Below are 23,721 nucleotides of genomic sequence, written 5' to 3'. Positions count from 1 at the left end.
CATCCTCTTACGCCAAGTACCAGGCAGCCAGGTCATACTAGTACACCCTGTGTCACAGAGGGGTTAGCTAGTTTTCAAACCCATTGCAAGCCATATTTTCCAAGCCAATGGACCCGATTTTACCAATTAAATATCTATGACAGTATCATATGCCGTGTTATGTTTTTTGTTTTTTTTTTTCCCCTCCAGCAGACTGTATCGACCTGGAAACTTCCCTTTAAAAAAAACGCTTGCGGTTTTAGCAAAAACTCAGTCAAAAAACCATGTCGCCTTCCTCTTCTTTCTTCTTCTTTCGGCAACTCCCTCCGGTACTGGCTCTTTCCCGGCTTCACTGTCGTCTTCTTCCGGTGGTTCAAATCCGATTGCTTCAAATTCGGGGCGTGCGCAGTAGCGCTCCCTACGGAGCTACTGCGCACGCTCCGGCACCATTTTTCTCAATAACAGTGCGCAAGCACTGGATTTGAACTGCCAGAAGAAGATGACAGTGAAGCTGAGGAAGAACCCGGATCGGAGGGCGTCGCCGAAAGAAGAAGAAAGAAGAGGAAGGCGTGCCAGAAGATGACATCGGATCGTGCATCACCGCCCACCGTGCACGATAAGTATGATCTACATACATGTTTTAGGGTTTTATTTTAAAATGGGGGGGGGTTAAAATAACACTAGCGGTGCCTGAATAGCCTTTAAAGGGATTCAATCATTAAAATGCTATTTTTTTGTCCCTAACACGTAGGAATACTTTGTGTCCTTCAGTAGATTCTGCTTCACCGTTTCTGGTCTAGTTGGAATTTTTATTCTAGTCCTCACTCTTCTTGAGCAGTTTTTGCTGTTAGTTTCAGTACCAAATATGCTAATCAGACATTCTACTGTCAGGTTGACGGCCCTGGGCTGGAACATAGTCAAGGACTGACGGCAGAAAGCCTTGTTGGAATATTAGGTGCTGAAACTAAAAACACAGAGTGCCAAGAAATGGTGGGAACTAGGAAAAAAAATCCAGATGTTCTTGCGTCAGTGGAGTAGCAAGCAATTTTTTTGATTTTTCCTTTTTAACCCTTTGTTGACATCTTCCACACGATTACAGAGGATGTTAGGTCTTTAAAGGGATCCTATCATTAAAACTTAATTTTTTTTCTGCCTACCACGTAGGAATAGCCTTAAGAAAGGCTATTCTTCTCCTACCTTTAGATGTCTTCTCCTCGCCGCTGTTCGGTAGAAATCCCGGCTTTCTTCTGTATGTAGAGGCGGCGCTGGAGATTTCTCTCACAGCATTGGTAACGCCCCCAGTGCTGCAAGATAACTCATTTGCATACAGAAGAAAACCGGGCTTTCTACTGAACAGCGTCGCGGAGAAGAATAGCCTTTCTTAAGGCTATTCCTACGTGTTAGGGACAAAAAAATAGCATTTTAATCTCTTGTGAATTTGTTAAGGCTAAATGAATGTATTAGTGAAAAAAATGAAATGTCTAAATTTCACCTCCATATTGTTTTAATTTCCATTAAATGCTTAAAGAGTCAACAAACTCCCCAAATGCTATTTTGAAAATGGGGTGATTTATGGGGGGGGGGGTTTCTAATATACAGACCTTTATGTTCCCTTTCAGAAGTGAAGTGGTCCCTTAGATATTAGTTTGGGAAATTTTCTTGCAAATCTGGAAATCATCGTTACACTTGTACGCCTTCTAACATTCAAAATAAATGAAAGGGCGATTAAAAGATTATGCCAATATAAAGCAGAGATATGGTAGATTATATTTGGGAGGAGTGGAGTTGAGTAAAACGTTCTACTCAAAATGCCTCACCTCTCCTGGGCATACTTTACCGCACCTGGTGGTCCCCAGGTGTTCTCAAATATCTGTCTGAGATCATGTACTCCAGGGGTCCTTGCTGAGGCCTGTGACTGGGCTTCAGCGTTTTTTTTTTTTTTGAAAACCTCACCTCATGGTAAGTGTACCCCCTAAGTAGTGGTGCACTGGCATTTGGGGATATTGTGGTACTATATTTCTACCGCCTATATCATGTGAATATTACTCTTTAGAAGTGCACAGTAAGTAAAATAAAATATTCTCCCTTTTTATGTTTTAAAGTATGGATGTGTCTTATAATCTGAAAAATATGATAGTTAAAGGTGTTGTCCACTTTCATACCAATATAGAGACACCAATATTATTGTTTGTATAAAAAAATGTTTTACAGTCTTCTAATATAATTTCTGCATGAATTCCTCACATTTACATCTCACGACCATGGTCAGAATTTTATCTGCTAGAGGTGAGCAGAATGAACAACAGCAAGGAGAGATCTAGAAAACTGTGAGGAATTGATACAGAAAGTATATTGGAAAAATTGTACAACTTTTTTTTTTTTTATACAAACAATGATGTAGGGGTCTCAATTTTTTTTTCTGATAGTGGCCAACCCATTTAAAGAGGACCTTTCACCGATTTGGGCACAGGCCGTTCTATATACTGCTGGAAAGCCGACAGTGCGTTGAATTCACCGCACTGTCGGCTTTCCCGATCTGTGCCCCGGGTAAAGAGCTATCGGTCCCAATACCGTAGCTCTTTACAGTCAGAAGGGTGTTCCTGACGGTCAGGTACGTCCTTCTTCAAAGCAGCGCCTATCGTGCTGTAAAGTGTGAGCGGGGAGGAACACCCCCTCCCCTCCTGATAATACTTGTCTATGGACGAGCACTGTGAGCAGAGGGAGGGGGAGTTCCTCCCTGCTCACACTGTACAACGCGATAGGCGCTGCTGTGGAAAAGGACATGCCTGACTGACTGTCAGTAACGCCCTTCTGACTGTAAAGCGCTACAGTACCGGGACCAATAGCTCTTTACCCAGGGCACAGATCGGGAAAGCCGACAGTGCGCTGAATTCAGCGCACTGTCGGCTTTCCAGCAGTATATAGAACTGCCTGTGCCCCGGACCATGAAAGGTCCTCTTTAAGTTTCATAATGTACATCTATTTCCAACACCAAAAAAGGGGAAAATTTACGGATCAAAGAGGAACAAAGCGTTAAAGTACCCATTTTTCCTTTCAACAGTGACAAGTATGTAACAACATAGCAGTCTTTACCATATATCTATGACAAAATGTGAAACTGTTGTTAAAACGGTGGATTGTGTATAGATTATGTACAGATGCAGGAAAGAATTAAAAAAATAACTGATTTAGTGTGTCTTTTCAATTTGTCTTCTTCAGGATTGGCAACCTCCATTTGCTTGTGATGTTGATAAACTTCACTTCACTCCACGCATCCAAAGACTTAATGAACTTGAGGTAATGTGGTTGTTTTATTAGTTATTTTGTTGTTAGAATCATTATACTCTGTTAGCTATTGTGTTTAAGGCTGGGGACACACATTGCAATGGGTTAATCACTGAAAATCCTTCCTGGTGGTTAACCCGCCACAATCTATAGTAGCAGTAGTTGTTTTTTTAAAAAAAGACTTCTCACCACATCCACCAACTCCTATACTTTGTATTCTTCAGTAGATTCTGCTTCACAGTTTCTGTTGTATTTGGAATTTTTATTCTAGTCCTCACTCTTCTTGAGCAGTTTTTGCTGTTAGTTTCAGTACCAAATATGCTAATCAGACATTCTACTGTCAAGTTGACGTCCCTGCGCTGGAACACAGTCAAGGACTGCCAACCTGACAGCAGAAAGCCTGGTTGGAATATTAGGTGCTGAAACTAAAAACACAGAGTGCCCAGAAATGGTGGGAACTAGGAAAAAAAAATCCAGATGTTCTAGAGTCAGTGGAGTAGCAAGCAATTTTTTTGATTTTTTTCCTTATTAACCCTTTGTTGACATCTTCCACACGATTACAGAGGATGTTTGGTCTTTAAAGGGATCCTATCATTAAAACTCAATTTTTTTTATGCCTACCATGTAGGAATAGCCTTAAAGAGGACCTTTCATAGATTTGGGCACATGCAGTTCTATATACTTCTGGAAAGCTGACAGTGCGCTGAATTCAGCGCACTATTGGCTTTCCCGATCTGTGCCCTGTATGAAGCGCTATCGGTCCCGGTACCGTAGCGCTTTACAGTCAGAAGGGCGTTCCTGACACTCTGTCAGGAACGTCCTTCTCCACAGCAGCGCCTATCGCGCTGTACTGTGTGAGCAGGGAAGAACGCCTCCTCCCTCTACTCACATTGCTCGTCCATATACGAGTATTATCAGGAGGGGAGGGGGCGTTCCTCCCCATCTTCCCCACTCACAATCTACAGCGCGTCAGGCGCTGCTGGGCAGAAGGACGTTCCTGACAGAGTGTCAGGAACGCCCTTCTGACTGTAAAGCGCTACGGTACTGGGACCAATAGCGCTTTACACGGGGCACAGATCGGGAAAGCCGATATTAAGAAAGGCTATTCTTCTCCTACCTTTAGATGTCTTCTCGCCGCCGCCGTTCGGTATATAATCCCGCTTCCATCTTCTTCAAGAATGGGTCTTCTTCGCATCTTCTTCCGGCAGTTGCTTCAAACTTCTAGGCCTCGGACAGCCGAATGCCCGCTGGCCACAAGAAAATGGCCGCTTACAATACTGTGTAAGCGGCCATTTTCTTGTGGCTGCGGGGATGCGCAGTCGGCTTTGCCCAGGGCCTAGAAGCTTGAAGCCACCGCCGGAAGAAGATGCAAAGAAGACCCATTCCTGAAGAAGATGGAGGTGGCGCTGGAGAGTTCTCTCGCAGCATTGGGGACGCCCCCAGTGCTGTTTGAGCGCTGGGGTCCGCCCCCAGTGCAGCGAGATAACTCATTTGCATACTGACGAAAACCGGGATTTATATCGAACGGCGGCGCAGAGAAGACATCTAAAGGTAGGAGAAGAATAGCCTTTCATGGTCATGTGATGAGCACACAGGTGCCGCTCGTTCTAGTCACAGCACAATAATCAGACTTCTGCCTGGTAGTCAGCTGTGCACCTGTGTGCTCATCACATGACCATGGACCGTAAATCACATGACCATGGTCAGAGTTTTATCTTCTAGAAGTAACAGAATGAATGACAGCAAGCCAAGATCTAGAGAACCGTGAGGAATTGATACAGAAAGTATATTGGAAAATTGTACAACTTTTTATTGTACATTTGTTTTTCAATATTGGTCTGAAAGTGGCCAACCCCTTTAAGCCCTTATATGGCTCTGTGAGCGGTAAAATAAAAAAAAGTTATGGGGTTTGGAAGATGGGAAGTCAAAAACCGAAAATGCCACTGGCAAGAATAGGTTAAATTCTGCTTTCTAAGAGCCATACCATTCTTATTTTTTCCTGATCACAGCCGTATGAGGGATTCATTTTTTTTTTGCGGCATAAGTTGTACTTCATAATAGAACCATTTAATATTCTGTACAATGTACTGGGAAACTGGAAATAAATAGAAAGTTCCAGATGTGCTGAAATCTGTGAAGTGGCGCCTATAAAATAATGCAAACTGTTGCGCTTCGTGTTGCATCTTAGCTCCATTCACTTGAAAGAGACTGAGCTGCAAACAGACTATGTGACAAATGAATGTGCAGTCACTTTGAGCAGATGATATGTGTGGTTCCAGGGTGTCAGACCCTCAATGGTCAACTATAGATGACCTACTATTCCAAGGATAAGTCCTCAATATCCAACTTCTGGAAAATCGTAAAGTATATGACAAAAGTGACATTATTTATTGGTTTTCTCAGGCTCAGACCAGGGTGAAGTTGAATTTCTTGGATCAGATTGCCAAGTTCTGGGAACTGCAGGGATGCACTCTGAAAATACCTCATGTTGAACGAAAAATACTGGATTTATTTCAGCTAAATAAGGTGGGAAAAATCAATGACAAATTCTAAGTGGCTTTGATCAGAGGAAGAATTGCCTTCTGAAGTGTGGAAGAGTAATTTAGCATTCTGAGGTTTAACTTTGTTTTCTTTTCACTGCAGTTGGTGGCTGATGAAGGTGGTTTTGATTTGGTATGCAGAGAGAGAAAATGGACTAAGATTGCTGTAAAAATGGGCTTTTCAACGGGGAAAGCCATTGGGTCACATATTCGTGGTCATTATGAACGTATACTCTACCCTTACAACTTGTTTCAGGCTGGAGCTAGTTTACTGGTGAGCATCACATTTTTATTTATTTATTTTTGCGTCAGTCACATTTTCTATATGTTAAATTGCAAATACTGTATTTGAGTAGCTGGCATCAGTAGTGCGTGTACAGCTATTCCATTCTTCCCCGGTTGTAACTTACAGCCAACAGATGTTACATTCTTCCCCAGTTAGAGGTGACCTCCGATTGGGGTTTTTAGCTTTTCACTTTTTGTTCACTGTTCATTTAATTTCTGGAAACTAAATTAATGCAACACTCAAGGGTTAAAAATATTCACTATGCCACTTGATAAACTCCTTGAGTGGTGTAGTTTCCAAAATTGGGTCGCATGTCTGTGGATTCACATTTTGAAAATTGAGATTTGTTTTCCAAATTTCCATAAAAAAAATAAAATTCCTATCTATCTATCTATCTATCTATCTATCTATCTATCTATCTATCTATCTATCTATCTATCTATCTATCTATCTCTGTCTGTCTGTCTGTCTGTCTTTTATTGTTAGCTGATAAAAATAAATTATATAAGTAGTGCTCAACAAAAATGTGCTAGCAAAGAATAATAATAAATAGTTAAAATTATTAACATTAAAGGTATTGATCTGTATAATGTTGTAATAGCCAAATCAGGACACTATAGTGTTATGATAGCAGCATCATGCATGGAAGTACTAGAGTGGACCCTTCTTAGAGCTGATGACGAACCACGAATACCTAAGCCTGCACACATTTCATGCATGTTCACAAACATGTTTCCTACGCGTTTTTAACACTAAAATTGTGATTAGGGATGAGAACTTACAGCTTCTCAGATACAGAGACACACTGATATCATAAAAAGATAAAATGGGAGAGACACCGAGCGCCAATATAGTGTAGTAATTATAAACACTCTTGGTGATGATATGTAGTTAGTCTCTTACCTATTGGTGTTGTGAAATAGTCACAACTCCATATGAGCATATAAAAGGTGTTATAGCAGCAGCTCTTTCCCTTACACTGTGAAAGAGCGTGATGCAATGATAGGTGATTCCTCAGGCAAGCCCGACAGGAGTGGAGGAGTAGGGAGTAAGCGCGCACACCAACGTATGATCTTGAACAGTTTATTAAACACGACGCGTTTCGGGCATCTGCCCTTTCTCAAGTGTGATACAAACTGTGTAGTGGTGAATACCAATATGCTGCTTCGCTTCTGCTTCACGCAGAAGCGAAGCAGCATATTGGTATTCACCACTACACAGTTTGTATCACACTTGAGAAAGGGCAGATGCCCGAAACGTGTCGTGTTTAATAAACTGTTCAAGATCATACGTTGGTGTGCGCGCTTACTCCCTACTCCTCCACTCCTGTCGGGCTTGCCTGAGGAATCACCTATCACACTGATATCATATCCACTGTGATAATAGCGACACGCCAAACTGAGTAAACAGTTGATGCAATAAAGGCAAAACCCCACCTACTGCCTGCCCATTCTGGGAACCACAGGCCAATCTGAAGTGACGTTCTGTGTCCATAAGGGGTTGAATCCAGAACTAGTGGTGATCAGTCAATCCCTTAGTTTTTAGGTATTTGCTTAAATTGAAATAACTAACTCTTGGTGTCTGTATTTGAAAATGATTGTATTCTTTCTACAGCCTCCAGAGTCATGTACCAAAATGCTCAATGATGAGAACAACTCAGAACAGGTATGCAATGTTTAAATTTGTTTGTTTGATTGGTTTTATTTGATCTTATGTATACTAACCTGGAAAATGTATTTGGAGAACTAGCACTTTAATTTTTGTATTCATATAAGGGAGAGTAAGACGCTGCTATTCATGGTTTCACTTAATTGCAGTTAGAGATGGTGGGTTATCCAAGACTTTACATTATAAACCTCCATTGTGCAGTGGTTAAACCTACAATAGAACAGCCTGGCTACTGCACAATGCATGAAACCATCCACTTCCAGCTATGTATAATGTGCAGTATAGTGTTTGCTACTTTCTGCTGTTTTTGGAATCAACAGATAGACTTGATCTCTATTCCCTGCAGGTATCAGGTTCTTACTGTAATAAGCGTTATGTAATGTTATTCTAATTTCTGAGAAGATAACCCAGCCACAATAAGGAAATAATGGCTTGGTTTCTGACAAATCCCAGAACATAGAAAATTGCTCAGATGAAGCGGCGTGTAGCGGCCAGAGGAGGCGGGATATGGGATATGATGGTTCAGTGCTTGGAGCACAAGGGTAACACCCTGTGCTCCATGCAAAGAATTAGCATATAAGATTAAAGTTTGTATTTCAAAAGGCTATTCCAACTTGTTGTTAGACAAATTTGCCTAAATCTAGTGATAGAATCCCTTTAAACCAATAATTCCTGCAAAAAGACTGTCAAAACTTGTAGTACACTGGGCCTTTTTCCTATCTGATAACAGTAACCCACAACTTCATAGAAAACAGTAAAATGATTTGTTGGAATGTTATATAAGCTGTGCCGCTGTGAACAAGTTAAGCTACTATTTGACCTACTGTCATATATTTAGAAAGTTCGACAGAGCCTACCAGTCCCAGGTCTTCCTTTAGAAGTAATGACTTGTTAAAAATAGATTTGAAGGATGTACATCCTAACCCTTAGGAGACGCAGACATTTTTTATTTTTGTGTTTTCATTTTTTAATCCTTACATTCCAAAAGCCATAACTTTTCTAATTTGTCTGCCTATGTAATCTAATGAGAGATTGATTTTTGCGTGACAAGTACTTCAAAATGGTGCCCTTTATTATTTTGTACAATGTACCAGGAAGTGGGAAAAAAATTCAGAATGAGGTGGAATTGAGAAAAAAAAAATGCAGTACTGCCATTTCCTTATGGGTTTAGTTTTTACAGCTTCCACTCTGTGGTAAAAATGCTATGTTCGCTTTATTCTGCAGGTCAGTACAATCACGATCATACAAAATTTATAGTTTTTTTTCATATTTTAATAACTACAAATATTCAAAATTTTGAAGAAAAAAACTATTCTTTACTGTACTGAGCTGTGTAAAGAGGTGTTTTTTTTTTTTGTTTTTTTTTGCTGGACAATATTAGTTTTTATTGATGCCACGATGGGAAATGTCTGTTGTTTTGATCACTTTATATTCCATTTTTTAGGGAGGTAATTTGGTGAAAAAAACTCCAAATCAGCCATTTTGATTCTTTTTCCTGCTACACCATTTACCGTATGGGACAAAAGTGTTTATATTTTAATAGTTTGGGTGTTTTCAGACTTGGGGATGCCTAATGTGTTTATGTTCATGCTTATTTATTAATATGTGATCTAGTAGGCAAAGGGGCTGATTTTAAACTTTTAAACTTAAAAAAAAAAAAAAAAAAAAATTTAAGGAGGGGGGGGGGGGGCGTCCCGTTACAGAGAAGCAAAGAGAAAGTGAAAGTAACCACTCAGATGCTGTGGTTGCATTTGAGAGTAATCTTTGATCAATCAAGGACAATGCTGCCAGGTCCCTGCTGTAGGAAACCGTGCAGACCCGGCAGCTAGTGTTTCAGAGCGGCTGCCATGTTTTTCTCATGCGCACCAGGATGTAACTGTACGTCCGGGTGCGCCTAAGGATAGAACAAAAACAAACAAATAAAAAACAACCCACACTCTTCACTCACACTTAAAGGAGTGTTTCAGTTTTTAATAATTTTATATTGGTTCCAGTGGGCTAATGATCATAACAAACGTGTATCGCCTGTCTCTTGGCCTCGGTTTCCAGCAGAATCTTTTCTGTTCATGTTCACCTCTTCATAAATGGCATGTCACAGCCTTCATGTACAGTTTGTGAAACAGTCATCGCTGAGGCCTGTGATTGGCGGCAGTGGACTCTTTGCACAAATGGGTTTTCACTGGTAGACCCACTAACAGCAATAACAACAAATGTTTCGGGACACCCCTTTAAAAAGGAGCTTATTTTCTGTGTTAAGTTGATTTTTTTCTTTACACAAATCTGGCCCTATACAGCTAGAGGACTCTCCTAAGTAGATTCTAGATTTATATTTGTAAATTTATTATAGTCATTGTCTTAATAACACACGTCTAAATACAGGCCACATTATGTAAACAAATGTCAGGGAAATTGACCATACTCTTTAGCGGTTCTTAATCCTTAATTCTATCCTATCTTTCAAGGCCCACATCCAAGCCCTCAACACCTCCTGCCACCTCCAGTTCAAGACTTTTCATTGAATCTACTCTTACCTCACTCCTGAAACTACAAAAATGCTAGTGATCTCCTGCTTAGACTACTGTAACACTCTTCTCCATGGCCTCACCCGTTTTTCGTCAGCCTCTCCACTTTTCCAATTCCTTCAATAGCTACTTATCACCAAGCATATAGAGTTTAAAACGTTAATACTGACTTACTAAGCCAACCTCCACTCCTCTCAAAACCTCTTACTCCACTTTATATTCTGATTTGCTCTTCACACAACTGCCTTCCAAGACTTCTCCCATGCATCCTGTATTACACTGGAACTTGTTACCAAGACACTTAAGGTTGTCCCCCCTCAATCACAAGCTACAGGAAGACCTTGAAGATTAATTTTTTCAGGAAGACCTACATCCTTTAATAAGACCATTGCCACCACACCACCGTTCGAACAGCCTCTTATCCCTCTTCTCTCAGATTGTAAGTCCTTGTGGGCAGGGCTCTTTAATTCACTGTAACAGTTCGTCACTGGTAGTATTTTACTTGTTTTGTATATTGTATGTAGACCCCTCAAATGTACAGCACCAAGGAATTTAGTGGTTCTCTAAAAATAAATTGTAATAATAAAAAGTGCTCCCTCGCTATCTTTGAATGTGACTCCACTGCAGTACTCATAACTCTTTACCCATTCACCCTATATCCTCTTTCTATGTAGCAAAGAAGAAATTGTTGATGTTTTGCCTTTATAGTTCTTGTTTTGTGACACTTATTGTAACATTAATCAATATATTTATACAAATTTATAGAAACCAACTCTTTTTCCTGATGTTAAAGACAAGGAATACAAACCTCATGATATCCCACAGAGGCAGTCTGTGCAACCTTCAGAAAACTGTGCCCGAAGGGCTAAACGTATGCGGGCGGAAGTAGGTTTTAAATTTACTTGTATTTAAATGTCAAAATGTCTACCAAATTAATACTAAAGACTGTATTTATATCCCATCTAGGATGTTAAGGTTAAAGTGGAATCGGGAGAGTTACCAGAACTAATACCTCGGACTTTACGCCGAAGGATGGGATCTACACCCTCTATATGTGAAAATGGTAGGCAATCTTATAAAAACCTTTTACAGGGTTTATTCCTTCTCAAACATTTATGGCACATAAACAAAATTCTCTCGCTATCTGGAGAGTAGGAATCAAGACAACCACATCCCTCTCCATTGAAGTGTATGGGTGTTGTAAGTGTTAGTTCACACAGAGTTTTTTGTAGGCAGATTTTGATGTTGAATCTGCCTGAAAAAAAAAAACGCCTCCCATTCATTTCAATGGGAGTCACTTGCGTTTTTTTTTTTCCACTAGCGATTTTTATTTTTTTCAGCTAGCGAGAAAAAAAATCGACATGACCTATCTTCCAGCAGATTCCGTTGCGGCAACGGCAGCTCGAGACTCCCTCCTGATTAGGCCCATTCATCCGAGCCTAATCAGGTGCGGGATGCTGCGACGGAATGCCGCTGCACAAAGAAGCCGGCGGTGGAAATGAAAGAGGAAATTTTTTGGTTTGTTTTCGGGTTCAGGACATGTTGGCTCTGTGTTCTTTTTTTGGTTATTTATGTCTCACTCTTACTGCTGCGGTACAAACTAACTGGCACACTGTGTGACACTAGGAATAGCAAAAGATGTCGGCTCCGCCTCCAGGCTATGCACCCTCCACAGCCTCCTAGTGGCTAGGTCTATACCCATGGTGTTGTGTCCTCAAATGAATACAAGAAAAGAAATTTATGGGGTGTACAAAAGTCCATTTTTTACATTTTGCCTTTATTATAGAACTATTATTTTGGGATATTCCCGTATTTACCTATCACGCCCACTATTCATGTGCCACACCACTGAATTTTGGTTTGTTGTTCACATATCACCTGTTATGATTAGAGTACAGTTAGTGACATTTCCCTTAGTCATTGGCAGTGAGACTGGATGGCATTGATGTAAAATAACAGAAATAATTGATGTGACCAAGTTTTCAATGATTAATTTTAGCTGACTTTTGACTTTGTAACTTTTTTTTTCGATTAATTGCATAGCCCTACAGCACTGCACATTTATGTTTCTGAAATGAATCCCCTTCTTTTTAATAAAATTGTAGGTGAAAACCCAGTCTTTGTCAAACGAGAACCGGTAGAATCTGCTATTGAAAAGCCAAAACCGAAGTCAAAGAAAAGCCGAAGTCCAGTAAGCTTTAAATATAATAATGATAATAATAATAATAATAATAACTATAATTTATTATTTATAATTTTATTTATTTATTTTCTACCTTGTTCTTTAACATTTCCTATTTTTACTACAAAAATATTTGGGCAGACTTAGAAAGACTTGCGTCACTAGCCATGGAGCTGGTAGAGGGTGCACCTCCTATAAAGTGGAATGTCTTTTCATAAATGATGTGCACCCTTCACCAGACCTTGCACTTGCAGAGGAAATTTATATGAGCTGCATATAGAATATATATTTTTTTTTTTAGCTCCCATAGGCGACTTGACCTATCAAAGCAATCATTACATTGCTTATACCATAGACTCCAATACTGCAGTGTTGTATTTTATGGTAAAATCCTTGTGTTACTGTTAAGCCCTGCCACAGGCACATTTGAGAAGTCATATAGCATTGGGAGGCTTCAGAAGGTTCCTGACTACCATAGCAATGGAACGGCTCCAGTGATCTCCCTGTTGGACAGATGTTCCATAACTATAGAGGAGACAAAGTGAATGTAACTTCTCAGATGCCATGGTTGCATTTAACCAATCTTGTAAGGGGTTAATTGTCCTTAATTGGAGCTGTCTCCAATCATGGATACTGCTGCCAGGTACCCGCTGCACAAAAAAGCAAGGACCCAGTGACTATGGAGCTCTGGAGCAAAATACCATGCAAAGGATTAAAGCCTTATAGTGAGGGACGCATATTTACATATTGTGATCCTTGATGGGGCGTTCAAACTTGCGCCCAGTGTCCGACCTTGTGACGCTCCGCCACAGTTTTAAAAACCATCCTTTTGAATGGGTTTTAAAATCAAACTCCCAGTGTCCCCTCTCTGCGGGGAAACCTTTTTTTTGGCCGGACATGCAAGACTTCCCCGCATAGAGGCTGCATATGGACACCAGCGGTTTGCTTTTAAAACCCATTCAAATGGGTTTTAACCCCTTAGCGACCCTTGACGTAACTGTACGTCATGGGTCGCATGGGGATGTATAGAGCGAGCTCACACGCTGAGCTCGCTCCATACACGGCAGATGCCGGCTGTATAATACAGCCAGGACCTGCCAATAACAGCAGCGGTCGGTGCCCGAGCCGATCGCTGCTGTTAACCCTTTACACACTGCGGTCAAACGCGACCGCAGCGTGTAAACAGCGCAGGCGGCATGGGCGCCGCCATGTTTCCCCGATCGCCGCCCTCCTGAACGTCACATGAGGGCGGTGATCGGTTGCTATGACAGCCGGAAGCCTATTGAAGGCTTCCAGGCTTGTCTCTGCCCGAGATCTATTAGACGATGCCAGAGGCATCGTCTAATAGAAGTGCTGGGATTCTGCTATTCACTGCAGTACTGTAGTATTGCAGTGAATAGTATGAGCGATCAGACCCCCTAGGTTTCAAGGTACCTAAGGGGTCTGATCATAAATGTAACAGAAGAAAAAAAAAAGTTTTTAAAAGTATTAAAAAAATAAAAAAAATATAAAAGTTCAAATCACCCCCCTTTCCCTAGATTAGCTATAAAAGTAATTAAAGAACATTAAACATAAACATATTAGGTATCCCCGCGCTCCAAAATGCCCGAACTATTAGAATATTAAAACATTTATCCCGTACTGCGAACGGCGTAGCGGCAAAAAAAAATAAAAACAGCCAAAAAGCGTTTTTTTCAACACTTTGCCTCCTATAAAAAATTGAATAAAAAGTGATTAAACCATCAGATCTTTCCCCAAATGGTATCAATAGAAACGTCATCTTGTCCCGCATAAAAAGACACCACAACCAGCTCCATACATGGAAATATGAAAAAGTTACAGGTGTTAGAACATGATGACACAAAATTTTTTTTCTATTTTGCAATGTTTATCATTTTTTTAAAAGTATCAAAACATTTCAAATACTATATAAATTTGGTATCACCGCGTTCGTACTGACACGTAGAACACAGGTAACATGTCATTTGTACCAAACAGTGAACGCTGTAAAAATTAAACCCATAAGAAAATGGCACAAATGCATTTTTTCTCCAATTGCACCTCATTCTGAATTTTTTTCCAGCTTCCCAGTACATTGCACAGCATATTGAATGATGCCATTACAAAGTACAATTTGTCCCGCAAACAATAAGCCATCATGTGACTCTGTGAACTGAAAAATGAAAAAGTTATGGCTCTTGAAATGTGAGGAGGGAAAAACGAAAATGCGAAACCAAAAAATGGCCTGGTCCTTAAGGGGTTAAAGCTGACAGCCAGAAAGCTGTCAACTCTGCAGTTTCTTGGGGCTGAGGACGAAAACCCGGGGGAGTGGCACAAGGCAGACACCGGGTGCAAGTGTGAACGTCCCTTATGTAGATAAAAATTACGTTTTGTTTTCTTGAGGTTTTTTTTTGGAATTTTCGCTACATAAAATGTGAAAAAAGAAATCTCCAGACTTTTCCTTGTTTACTCTTCTGAAGGTGGATTTATACGTTTGTCTTCTCTGTGGGAGTGGAAGTGATGAGGACCGACTCCTTTTGTGTGATGGATGTGATGACAGCTACCATACCTTCTGTCTTATTCCACCACTGCATGACGTGCCCAAAGGAGATTGGCGATGCCCAAAATGTCTAGCACAGGTATTACCTTAACTGCCTTGCAATGCTGGAAAAAATGTTTCTCTTTGATTAGGATACATTTTATTTTATAATGTCATTTACTGTGAACTCTTTATTTGCTGAATGCTCACGTGTTTCATGAGACAAAAGGAAAAAACAAAATCGAAGCACATCTTGGCACAAGCTGTTTTAAATTTTTCTTTATTTTTCTTTCTCATTTAGGAATGCAGTAAACCGCAAGAAGCATTTGGTTTTGAGCAAGCAGCTAGAGATTATACTCTACGAATGTTTGGAGAAATGGCTGATAATTTCAAGTCTGACTATTTTAACATGCCTGTGCATGTAAGTATATAGGAAATGCTATGGCATACTACCGCATTTAAGAGTAGTGTATAGCTCTCTCCTTTAACTTACCAGATGGTACCTACAGAGTTGGTAGAAAAAGAGTTTTGGCGTCTAGTAAGCACCATAGAAGAAGATGTAACTGTTGAGTATGGAGCGGATATTGCTTCAAAAGAATTTGGAAGTGGATTTCCTGTGCGAGATGGAAGGTTCCGTGTAAAACAAGATGATGAGGTATATATCTTAATTTTGAAAATTATATGTGAAATGCCAAGTTATTGATTCTCTAATATTGATTTTATTTTTTGTCATTCTTAGGAATACCTGGACTGTGGGTGGAATTTAAATAATATGCCTGTAATGGAGGCATCTGTTTTGGCTCACATAACTGCTGATATCTGTGGGATGAAGTTACCCTGGCTTTATGTTGGCATGTGCTTCTCTTCTTTTTGTTGGCATATTGAGGATCATTGGAGCTATTCTATCAATTACTTACATTGGTAAGACGTTTTACCTGTAAACATAAGTATAATATACCAACTATACCATATGGTCTTAGTTTTACATCTTTGTTTTGCTAGGGGTGAGCCCAAGACTTGGTATGGTGCTCCCGGATATGCTGCAGAACAGCTGGAGGATGTGATGAAGAAATTGGCTCCAGAGTTATTTATTGCTCAACCTGATCTCCTCCATCAACTGGTTACGATCATGAATCCAAACACTTTGATGGCTCATGGTGTGCCGGTATGTTTTTGTTTGTTTTTTTTGTAGTTCTGTAATTGCTAAAAATTTGAATAGTAAGCTGTTCAAAGCAGCTACACCACACCGTGTGCACCACTTCTTCTTCACCGACCACATTTATTAGTCACATGGCCTGTTTGCAGCTCAGTACCCTTCAAGTGAATGGAGCTGATCTGCAATACCAAGTTCAGCCGTTGTGCAGTGCTCATGGTGTGCTTGATAGGTAGTGAAGAGGCTGCAAAGTTCGTTAGCAAAAATCAAAGAATTGACTTTGCATTGTAGAGTGTCTCCTACACTTTCCAAAGATACCTTTCGTATTCTGGAACACAGCTCCATTTTCATGAAAATAAGCATTTTATTTTTATGCACATTAGCTGAAAAGGACCTTAGGGGCATTTATTCTCTCCTAGGCAAGCCTGGAGAGCTTTCCAGTACCTTTTCATTACAGGTGTTTATCTCCTTGTTGATACTGTGGACCTTAGTGACCTACTACTGTCTAACCATAACTCAGGGGTTATAGACCACTGGTCTTGTGTAGTAGGAGATGCATGTTCAGGTATTGCTGGAGTCTCTATCTGTTCAACTGGCTACCTCACCTACACAAGTGACGTTTAGGTGGTCTGGACAGGCAGTTGTGGCAGTACTTCATCTGAATTGACCTGCCTTGTTTAGTCATCATCTCTTTGTGTCTCTTACCCTGAGACAGTCCGAACCATCATGGCATCCCATCTTGATGAGATGGATTTAATGAGTTCTTTCTATAATCTCGGTTCAGTTACGCTCCTGTCTGGTTTAGCTGTAGGTTCTGTACAGCTGTCCTATTATTACATGCCTTGCCAGAGGCAGTCATCCAGACCTTCAGCTGCCCACCATTCCCAGTCTTCCTTGTATTGAATCGATCTTTCACTTTCTCTCTCTCCTGTGTTATTGTGGAATGTGCCCACTTGCTACTTCCCCCTTTACTTGTGTATAGTGCTCTTATCCATCTCAGACCCCAGCAGGTTGTCCAGTTTTCTGTACACCTCTGTCTGCTAATCCAGTGCCCGCCTCCTGGTTCAGTGCATCATGGGGTTTGCGGTACCTTTCTCTTCTCCATATCTGGCCTTGCCCCCATTGAAGAAGGCCCCTCATGTCTTAGCAGTTCCAGGCTTGTTTTGACCCCCTCCCCTGGGGGTCCTTGTTTTTTCACAGCTAGCAATCTCCCCTCTTCCAATTTGGGGGCCTCTGCTTCCCTGGAGCACTCCTGCTCTTAACTCTTGGCTTGCAACAGTTTATGGACATTCCCTTGTCCTTCTCGACATGCCACTTCCTGGGTGGTCTTTCTCTTCTCTTCATTATACCAGGTCCATATGCCGCCTTTCCATATGACTGCCCTTCTACTGTTGAGTAGGCACTCTTCTACCTATTCTAAAGGATGTTCTCGTCCCAATGGTATCGCTGCCCTACCCTCCTCCACAGGTTTTATCCCTCGGTTCCTGACCGATGTTGGCGCTGTGGTTCCGCGGAGGGTTCTCTTCTGCACATATGGTGGGAATGTGAGGAGATCAAGCCATTCTGGTCAGCTGTGTTCTCATTGTATGAATAGGTTACTGGCCGTTCTCCTACTCCTTCCCCGCAGCTGGCCCTCCTTTCCCTTATCCCTGGCAAGATCTCTAGAGTTAAGGGTGATCTTCTGCGTCACTTCCTCACGGCTGCCAGGACGGTCATCCCCCGCCATTGGCGCAGCTCTACCCCTCCTTCTCTTCTGGAGTGGCTGCAGGAGTTCCTCCTCATCCGCAGAATGGAGTTCTTGGTGGTGGAAGATGTACCTGACACTTCCAAATTTATCGCCCTCTGGCAGCCGTGGGTGGTTTTTCAGGAGTCCTCAGATTTCTCTGCCCTCTTCGCATGATGACCTAGCCTTTTTTGAAGATTTCTGCCACGGGTCTTGCCATCTCTCTGGGTTAACCCCCCGTTATGTTTCTCTGAAACTGTAGTGCTGTTTGTCCGTCCCATTTTCCTTCTGTGCCTGGTGTCCTCATCTTGTCCTCCCCTCCCCCCTTGTCTCTCTTGTTACCGATATTATGAAAAAAAAAATTATTTTTATTTATTTCCTTTTCCATTTTTCTTCTCTTTCCTTTCTTTTCTGGTTCATGCTTATTGTGATGGGGTATTCCCCACGGTTTTCCATTGCCTTTTTGTTCGGCCCTGCGTGGTCGCTTTACTAGTTTATAAGTCCTGTTTCCCCCCTCCCCTTTTTTTTTTGGTTCAGTTGTTTTGTATTTGTTTCATCCCTTATTGCAAAAATCTCAATGAAACCTGATTACACCTAAAGGATGTTCTCTTTGTCCCCAGTTTGTCTGCTCCTTTCATGGATACGAGCTTCTTGATGGGAATCTTTGCCTTCCTGTCCATTGATGACGATCTTAACAGCAATCTCTGCAACCCAGGGGTCTTCTACCACATATTTTCCTCGCGATCTCACTAATTGCTATCTCCGCCTCAAAGGGACATTGGTCCCTTACATCTGCCTTTGGGGCATCCTTATTCATTCATTCATTCATTCATTCATTCATTCATTCATTCATTCATTTTTTTTCTTTCTTTTTTTCTGGCAGTATGCTTCATCCCAACTCTTGAGTGATCCATTCAGAACCACTCTATCCTGGATGGCGGACCTTCACACTCAATCAGTTGGGGTTGATTGAAGGGCCTTGTCCTTTCCTCATTTTCAACTATGGAATTTATTATGTTCTGTGGCGGGTTCTACAGTCTAGTCCTGCTTTCCTGCTAGGGTGCAGTCTGTCTTGTCTCAGCTGACTGTCCTCCCAAGCTACATGGTTTATTTAGAATTTTGAGCTGCAAATTGCCCCTCCTCGAGGTCTCACAATGGGCAGTCCTTGCAGTGTTCACCCTACCTTCTCTTGCTGGGACGAGATTGTTGTCCACCCAGCTCCTTGTGATCAGGTCCTACCCTACAGGCTTCACTATGCCGTGTGCCTTCTTTCTGGCTGAGGTCTGTTCGGGTCTGTTTCGATCTTAAGTCCCTATCTCCTCTCAGCTAGGTTATGGGCTTACTGTTCCTGTAAAGTTTTTTGCCTCTGGAACTCTCTGTATTGCTGTGTTAGTGTTGGTGGCTGCCCACTGCCCCAGTATATGCTGCGTATTCCTCCCCTAAGGTGCCCCTCATCCTAAAATCTTTTACCTCCATTCTATTTGGGGGCAATATTTAGCTACTTCATGGGCCTTCTTCTGGCCCTCTCCATCCTTCGGGATCTTTCCCTTCCTTCCACAGAGCTGATTTTTCTCTGAAGGTCTTCTGTGGCGCCCCTCTATGGAACTTGCAACCTGGGGAGGCTTTGCTAACTATTTAACCCCCTTGAGTTCCTTCTGCAATTATCAGCCTCCACTAGGCAACTAGGTTGTCTAACTTTTGGATAGAGCTCTCTCTGTCTGCCCCTTCTCAGGGCCAGGGGGCTCGTGTTGCTCCAGTTTGTTGTTCCTCTTTTGAAGGTCCATGTAGGCGCTCAGCAACCTTCAGGACAGCGATTTCCCGATGTCCCTGGCTTAGTATCTTAGGACATTTGCAGTTCAAAACTGGTTCTCCATTTCATTCTGTGAATCTTAGGGGCCCAGTTCTTTGGGAAATTATGATTACCACTGGTCACATTGATTCATTGCTATCATCTGGGTTGGTGTGGGTATCTTCATTCTGCTAGTGCAGGACAGGTTTCCTCCTCCCTGTCCGAGGTATAGGCCATTATGCCTTTTGTGCTCTTGGCTAGCAGTAGTTTTCTCTTCCCACCATCTGGGACTGCTTTAGAATTCCCCCCTCCCCAAATGATATGAATGAGAAAGACAGTTCATTCTAGATATAGATAAATCTATCTATCTATCTATCTATCTATCTATCTATCTATCTATCTATCTATCTATCTATCTATCTATCTTATATAGTGTGTGTGATTTTTGTTGTGTAAAGGGAAAATCTGCCCATAATTAATTTTGAAATATAACATTGACCTAGCTAATTTCCATGAAAGAGGTAGTGGCATGCTACATTCTTTTCCACTTATAGATTTCTAGGAGGCTTTTGTTAACATGTTTAATGTGACAAAATTTTCTTGGAGCAATTTTTCAGGAGCATTGTTACCTTTTCATTTTACAAGCCCCGTAGATTGTCTGTCTGCTTTTTCGCACTCTAACCAGTGTGGTGTTCTGACTGGATTTGTTTGTATTGTATATTAATTACTTGTTTAATCTCTTACAGATTTATCGGACCAATCAGTGTGCTGGGGAATTTGTTATCACTTTTCCACGAGCTTATCATAGTGGATTTAATCAAGGCTTCAATTTTGCAGAAGCTGTTAATTTTTGCACAGTGGACTGGGTAAGTGCTAGTATTTAAATAGTATGTAACATGTTCTTGCATTTAGTAAGGCCTGGTTCACATCTGTGTTCGGTATTCCATTTGGAGAGTCCGCTTGGGACCCCCCTAATAATGGAATACCGAATGCATTGAAAAGCGATTAGCCAAGAAACCACACGGACCCCATAGTCTATAATGGGGTCCGTGTGTTTTCCGCATGAATCATGTGGAGAGAAAAGTGCTGCTTGTAGTATTTTTCTCTCCGCATGATTCGTGCAGAAAACACACAACCCCATTTAAGTCTACGGGGTCCGTGTGGTTTCTTCGCTAACTGCTTTTCAATGTGTTCGGTATTGAACTTCAGGAAGTCTGCTTGGTGACCCCCCTGAACGGAATACTGAACACAGATGTGAACCGGGCCTTTAGGGCTTGAACGGTTTACCAGATTTTATTTAGTTTTTTTTAGTTTATTTACTTGTAAGTACTAGATGACTAACATGATACTACTAAGAAAGATGACCCTTTCTGCAAGGACTTAAAATCTATAAGGCTTGTATGATGGCTTTTCAGAGCAGCCACAGCCACACAGTTTAAAAGTTTTCTGCTGCCTCTTGGGCATCTATAAACAGTGGGGTATTTCTAGTCAAAAAATTCCCAATTGAGGGTAAAAAGGGACAAAGTTATATAAATGATCTAAAAGAAAGAATTTAAGCTGAGTGCAAAAAATCTGGATTGCTTGTAACATCCATATGCAATGATATATATCTATGTCTTAATGACCTAGTTATGGGGTTTTGAAATAGACCTATAAGAAAGTGCCTGAGGGAGTATATAGGATTTGGGTAACACAGTTATATTTGGTAGGTTTTGCCAAGTCTTTCAAAAGTTATTTACCGTATTTTTCGGACTATAAGACGCACTTTTTTCCCCCAAAATTTTTTGGGGAAAAGAAGGGTGCGTCTTATAGTCTGAATGTGCCTGGCCTGGCACCCGCCGTAATAGAGAGGCGAATGCCGGCAAGTGATAGACGCCGGGGCCTGAGACATCGCTACGTTCCTCTGCCCTGCATGAAGCCAGCAGCGGGAGGAGTGATGCTATTCCGCTCCTCCGTGCCCCCGCCGCTGGCTTCAGGCAGGGCAGAGGATCGTAGCGATGTCTCAGGCCCCGGCGTCTATCCCTCCCCGGCATCCGCCTCTCTAGTACAGCGGATGCCGGGTCTGCAGTCTGTCAGCGGCCTCTTCTCCCCCGGGGCCGGTCCCCACCGGCCCCGTACCTGTAAAGTTGCAGGCCGGCTCCTGCGCGGCGATATCGCAGGAGCCGACCTGTTCGGGTGACAGCCGGGAGCCTAATGAGGCTCCCCGGCCTGTCATGGCTATATTAGTATTGCGGCTGGTCTCTATGACCAGCCGTAATAGTAATAGACAGAATGTCCCATAGACGGCAATACACTTGTATTGCCGTCTATGGGACTTGCAATCAAGTGACCGCAGGTTCAAGCCCCCGGGGAGGAATAAAATAGTAAAAAAAGAAAAAAACTAAACTTTAAAAATATATAATAAAAATATGAAAAATAAAAGTTCTAAATCACCTCCTGTCCCTAGAATATATATATAAAAGTAGAAAATCATATGTCATAAACCACCGGGTTTTTTTTTCAATACAAGGTGATCTAAGCAATAGATATTCCCCAAAATGGTATAACTAAAAAGTACTTCTGGCCCCGCAAAAAAACCCACTCTATGCATCCCCGTACAGCTGCAGGGTCACCTGTCAATGTGGCCTTGCAGCTGTTGCAAAACTACAACTCCCATATATTAAATATTTTACCATTTTTTGCTTCAAATTTTTTTTTCCCCATTTTCCTCCTCTAAAACCAGGTGCGTCTTATAGTCCAGTGCGTCAGTGAGTCCGAAAAATACGGTAGTTATTAGTTGTTTGTTTTTGAGCGTAATCTAACACTTTCCTTATTAAAATAACAAAAATTTGCTGTGCGTACATCCTGAAAGTTTCTTTCCTTGCAGTTGCCTCTTGGACGCCAGTGTGTGGAACATTATCGATCCTTGAACAGATACTGTGTCTTTTCTCATGATGAAATGATCTGCAAGATGGCCAGTAAAGCAGAGGAACTGGATGTTGTTCTGGCTTCCTCTGTACAGAAAGATCTAGCCATTATGATTGACCAAGAGAAAACCTACAGAGAGGCTGTTCGAAAAATGGTAAGCTTTGTTAACACCTGCAATGACATGCTGTGTTTTTTGCGGCGTGGGGTCCCATCCTTAAAGTAGTTTTGCATACCACATGGTGTAATCTATAATAATTGGAGGCCCCATTGAACAATGGTCTTTTGCTCCTGCATTCTAAGCAATAATTCAAATAGCTGAACACAACAATTTTACATGCTCAACCTTTGCAGTACCCAATCTAGTCATTGCGACCATGCACCAAGAAGAGATCAGAGAACTTGGACTGTTTGTTCTAGCACCAGGGTTATAGAATGGAGGTTACAGACTCTGCATCAAAATGTATTTTTCATTATTATTCAATTTTTAAAACTGTTAGGGGGCGTTCACACTACCGTCGGTGTCCGACAGGTAGTGTCCGCTCAAAATCTGTCACGGACATTAGGAGTGGACACTAGCTGTGTCCGTGACACCTGTCATTCATTTCAATGGGCATCGGGTGCGTTCTTTTGCACTCCGTGCCTGTCCTTCCCTGTCCGCAAGTGAAGATGTCAGACTTCTCAAGCGGACAGAGAAACCCTGCATGCAGGGTTATTACTTTCAAAACAAGTTTTAGTGAACATTCTTGTATGTGTGTTTTTGTTTTTTTTTTCCTAGGGGGTTGTAGAGTCTGAAAAGATCAATCTTGAGATCTTAGCTGATGATGAACGACAATGTGTGAAGTGTAAAACCACCTGCTTCACATCTGCGGTATATTGTCCATGTAGTCCTGGAGTTCTTGTATGTCTGCACCATGTTGATGCTCTGTGCTCATGCCCTACCTACAAGTATAAGCTGGGGTAAGATGTAAACCAGACTTCTTTACTTTGTATAGTTTCTACTTTTGTTCAGTTAACCTATTTCTTTGCCCTTTTTTGACATTTTTCCACATTATTATAAGGTGGTGCCCCTATTTTTCGTTCAAAATAGTGCAAAGACATGAGAAGTAGGTACCAGAAAAAAACAATGTATAAAAGTTAAACTTCAATCA

The 23,721-nt window shown here is 41.5% G+C and overlaps 1 protein-coding gene across 1 annotated transcript in view; it reads left to right on the top strand.

Moving 5' to 3' along the window:
* Positions 1-23,721, top strand: part of KDM5B (lysine demethylase 5B) — a 50,172-nt gene that overhangs the window by 8,534 nt on the left and 17,917 nt on the right. Inside the window, exons 2-16 of the mRNA XM_075264376.1 lie at positions 3,199-3,276; positions 5,668-5,790; positions 5,908-6,078; positions 7,705-7,755; positions 11,046-11,165; positions 11,247-11,343; positions 12,386-12,471; positions 14,943-15,101; positions 15,303-15,422; positions 15,498-15,656; positions 15,741-15,922; positions 16,004-16,166; positions 20,413-20,532; positions 22,533-22,727; positions 23,349-23,530. Of these exons, the coding sequence (XP_075120477.1) occupies positions 3,199-3,276; positions 5,668-5,790; positions 5,908-6,078; positions 7,705-7,755; positions 11,046-11,165; positions 11,247-11,343; positions 12,386-12,471; positions 14,943-15,101; positions 15,303-15,422; positions 15,498-15,656; positions 15,741-15,922; positions 16,004-16,166; positions 20,413-20,532; positions 22,533-22,727; positions 23,349-23,530 (2,006 nt within the window). The remainder of the gene's footprint in view (positions 1-3,198; positions 3,277-5,667; positions 5,791-5,907; positions 6,079-7,704; positions 7,756-11,045; positions 11,166-11,246; positions 11,344-12,385; positions 12,472-14,942; positions 15,102-15,302; positions 15,423-15,497; positions 15,657-15,740; positions 15,923-16,003; positions 16,167-20,412; positions 20,533-22,532; positions 22,728-23,348; positions 23,531-23,721) is intronic.

The sequence above is a fragment of the Leptodactylus fuscus genome, chromosome 2 (assembly GCF_031893055.1).
Source record: "Leptodactylus fuscus isolate aLepFus1 chromosome 2, aLepFus1.hap2, whole genome shotgun sequence".
Lineage (NCBI taxonomy): Eukaryota > Metazoa > Chordata > Amphibia > Anura > Leptodactylidae > Leptodactylus > Leptodactylus fuscus.
Note: the sequence above shows the minus strand (reverse complement) of the source record. Positions and strands in the feature narration are given on the sequence as shown.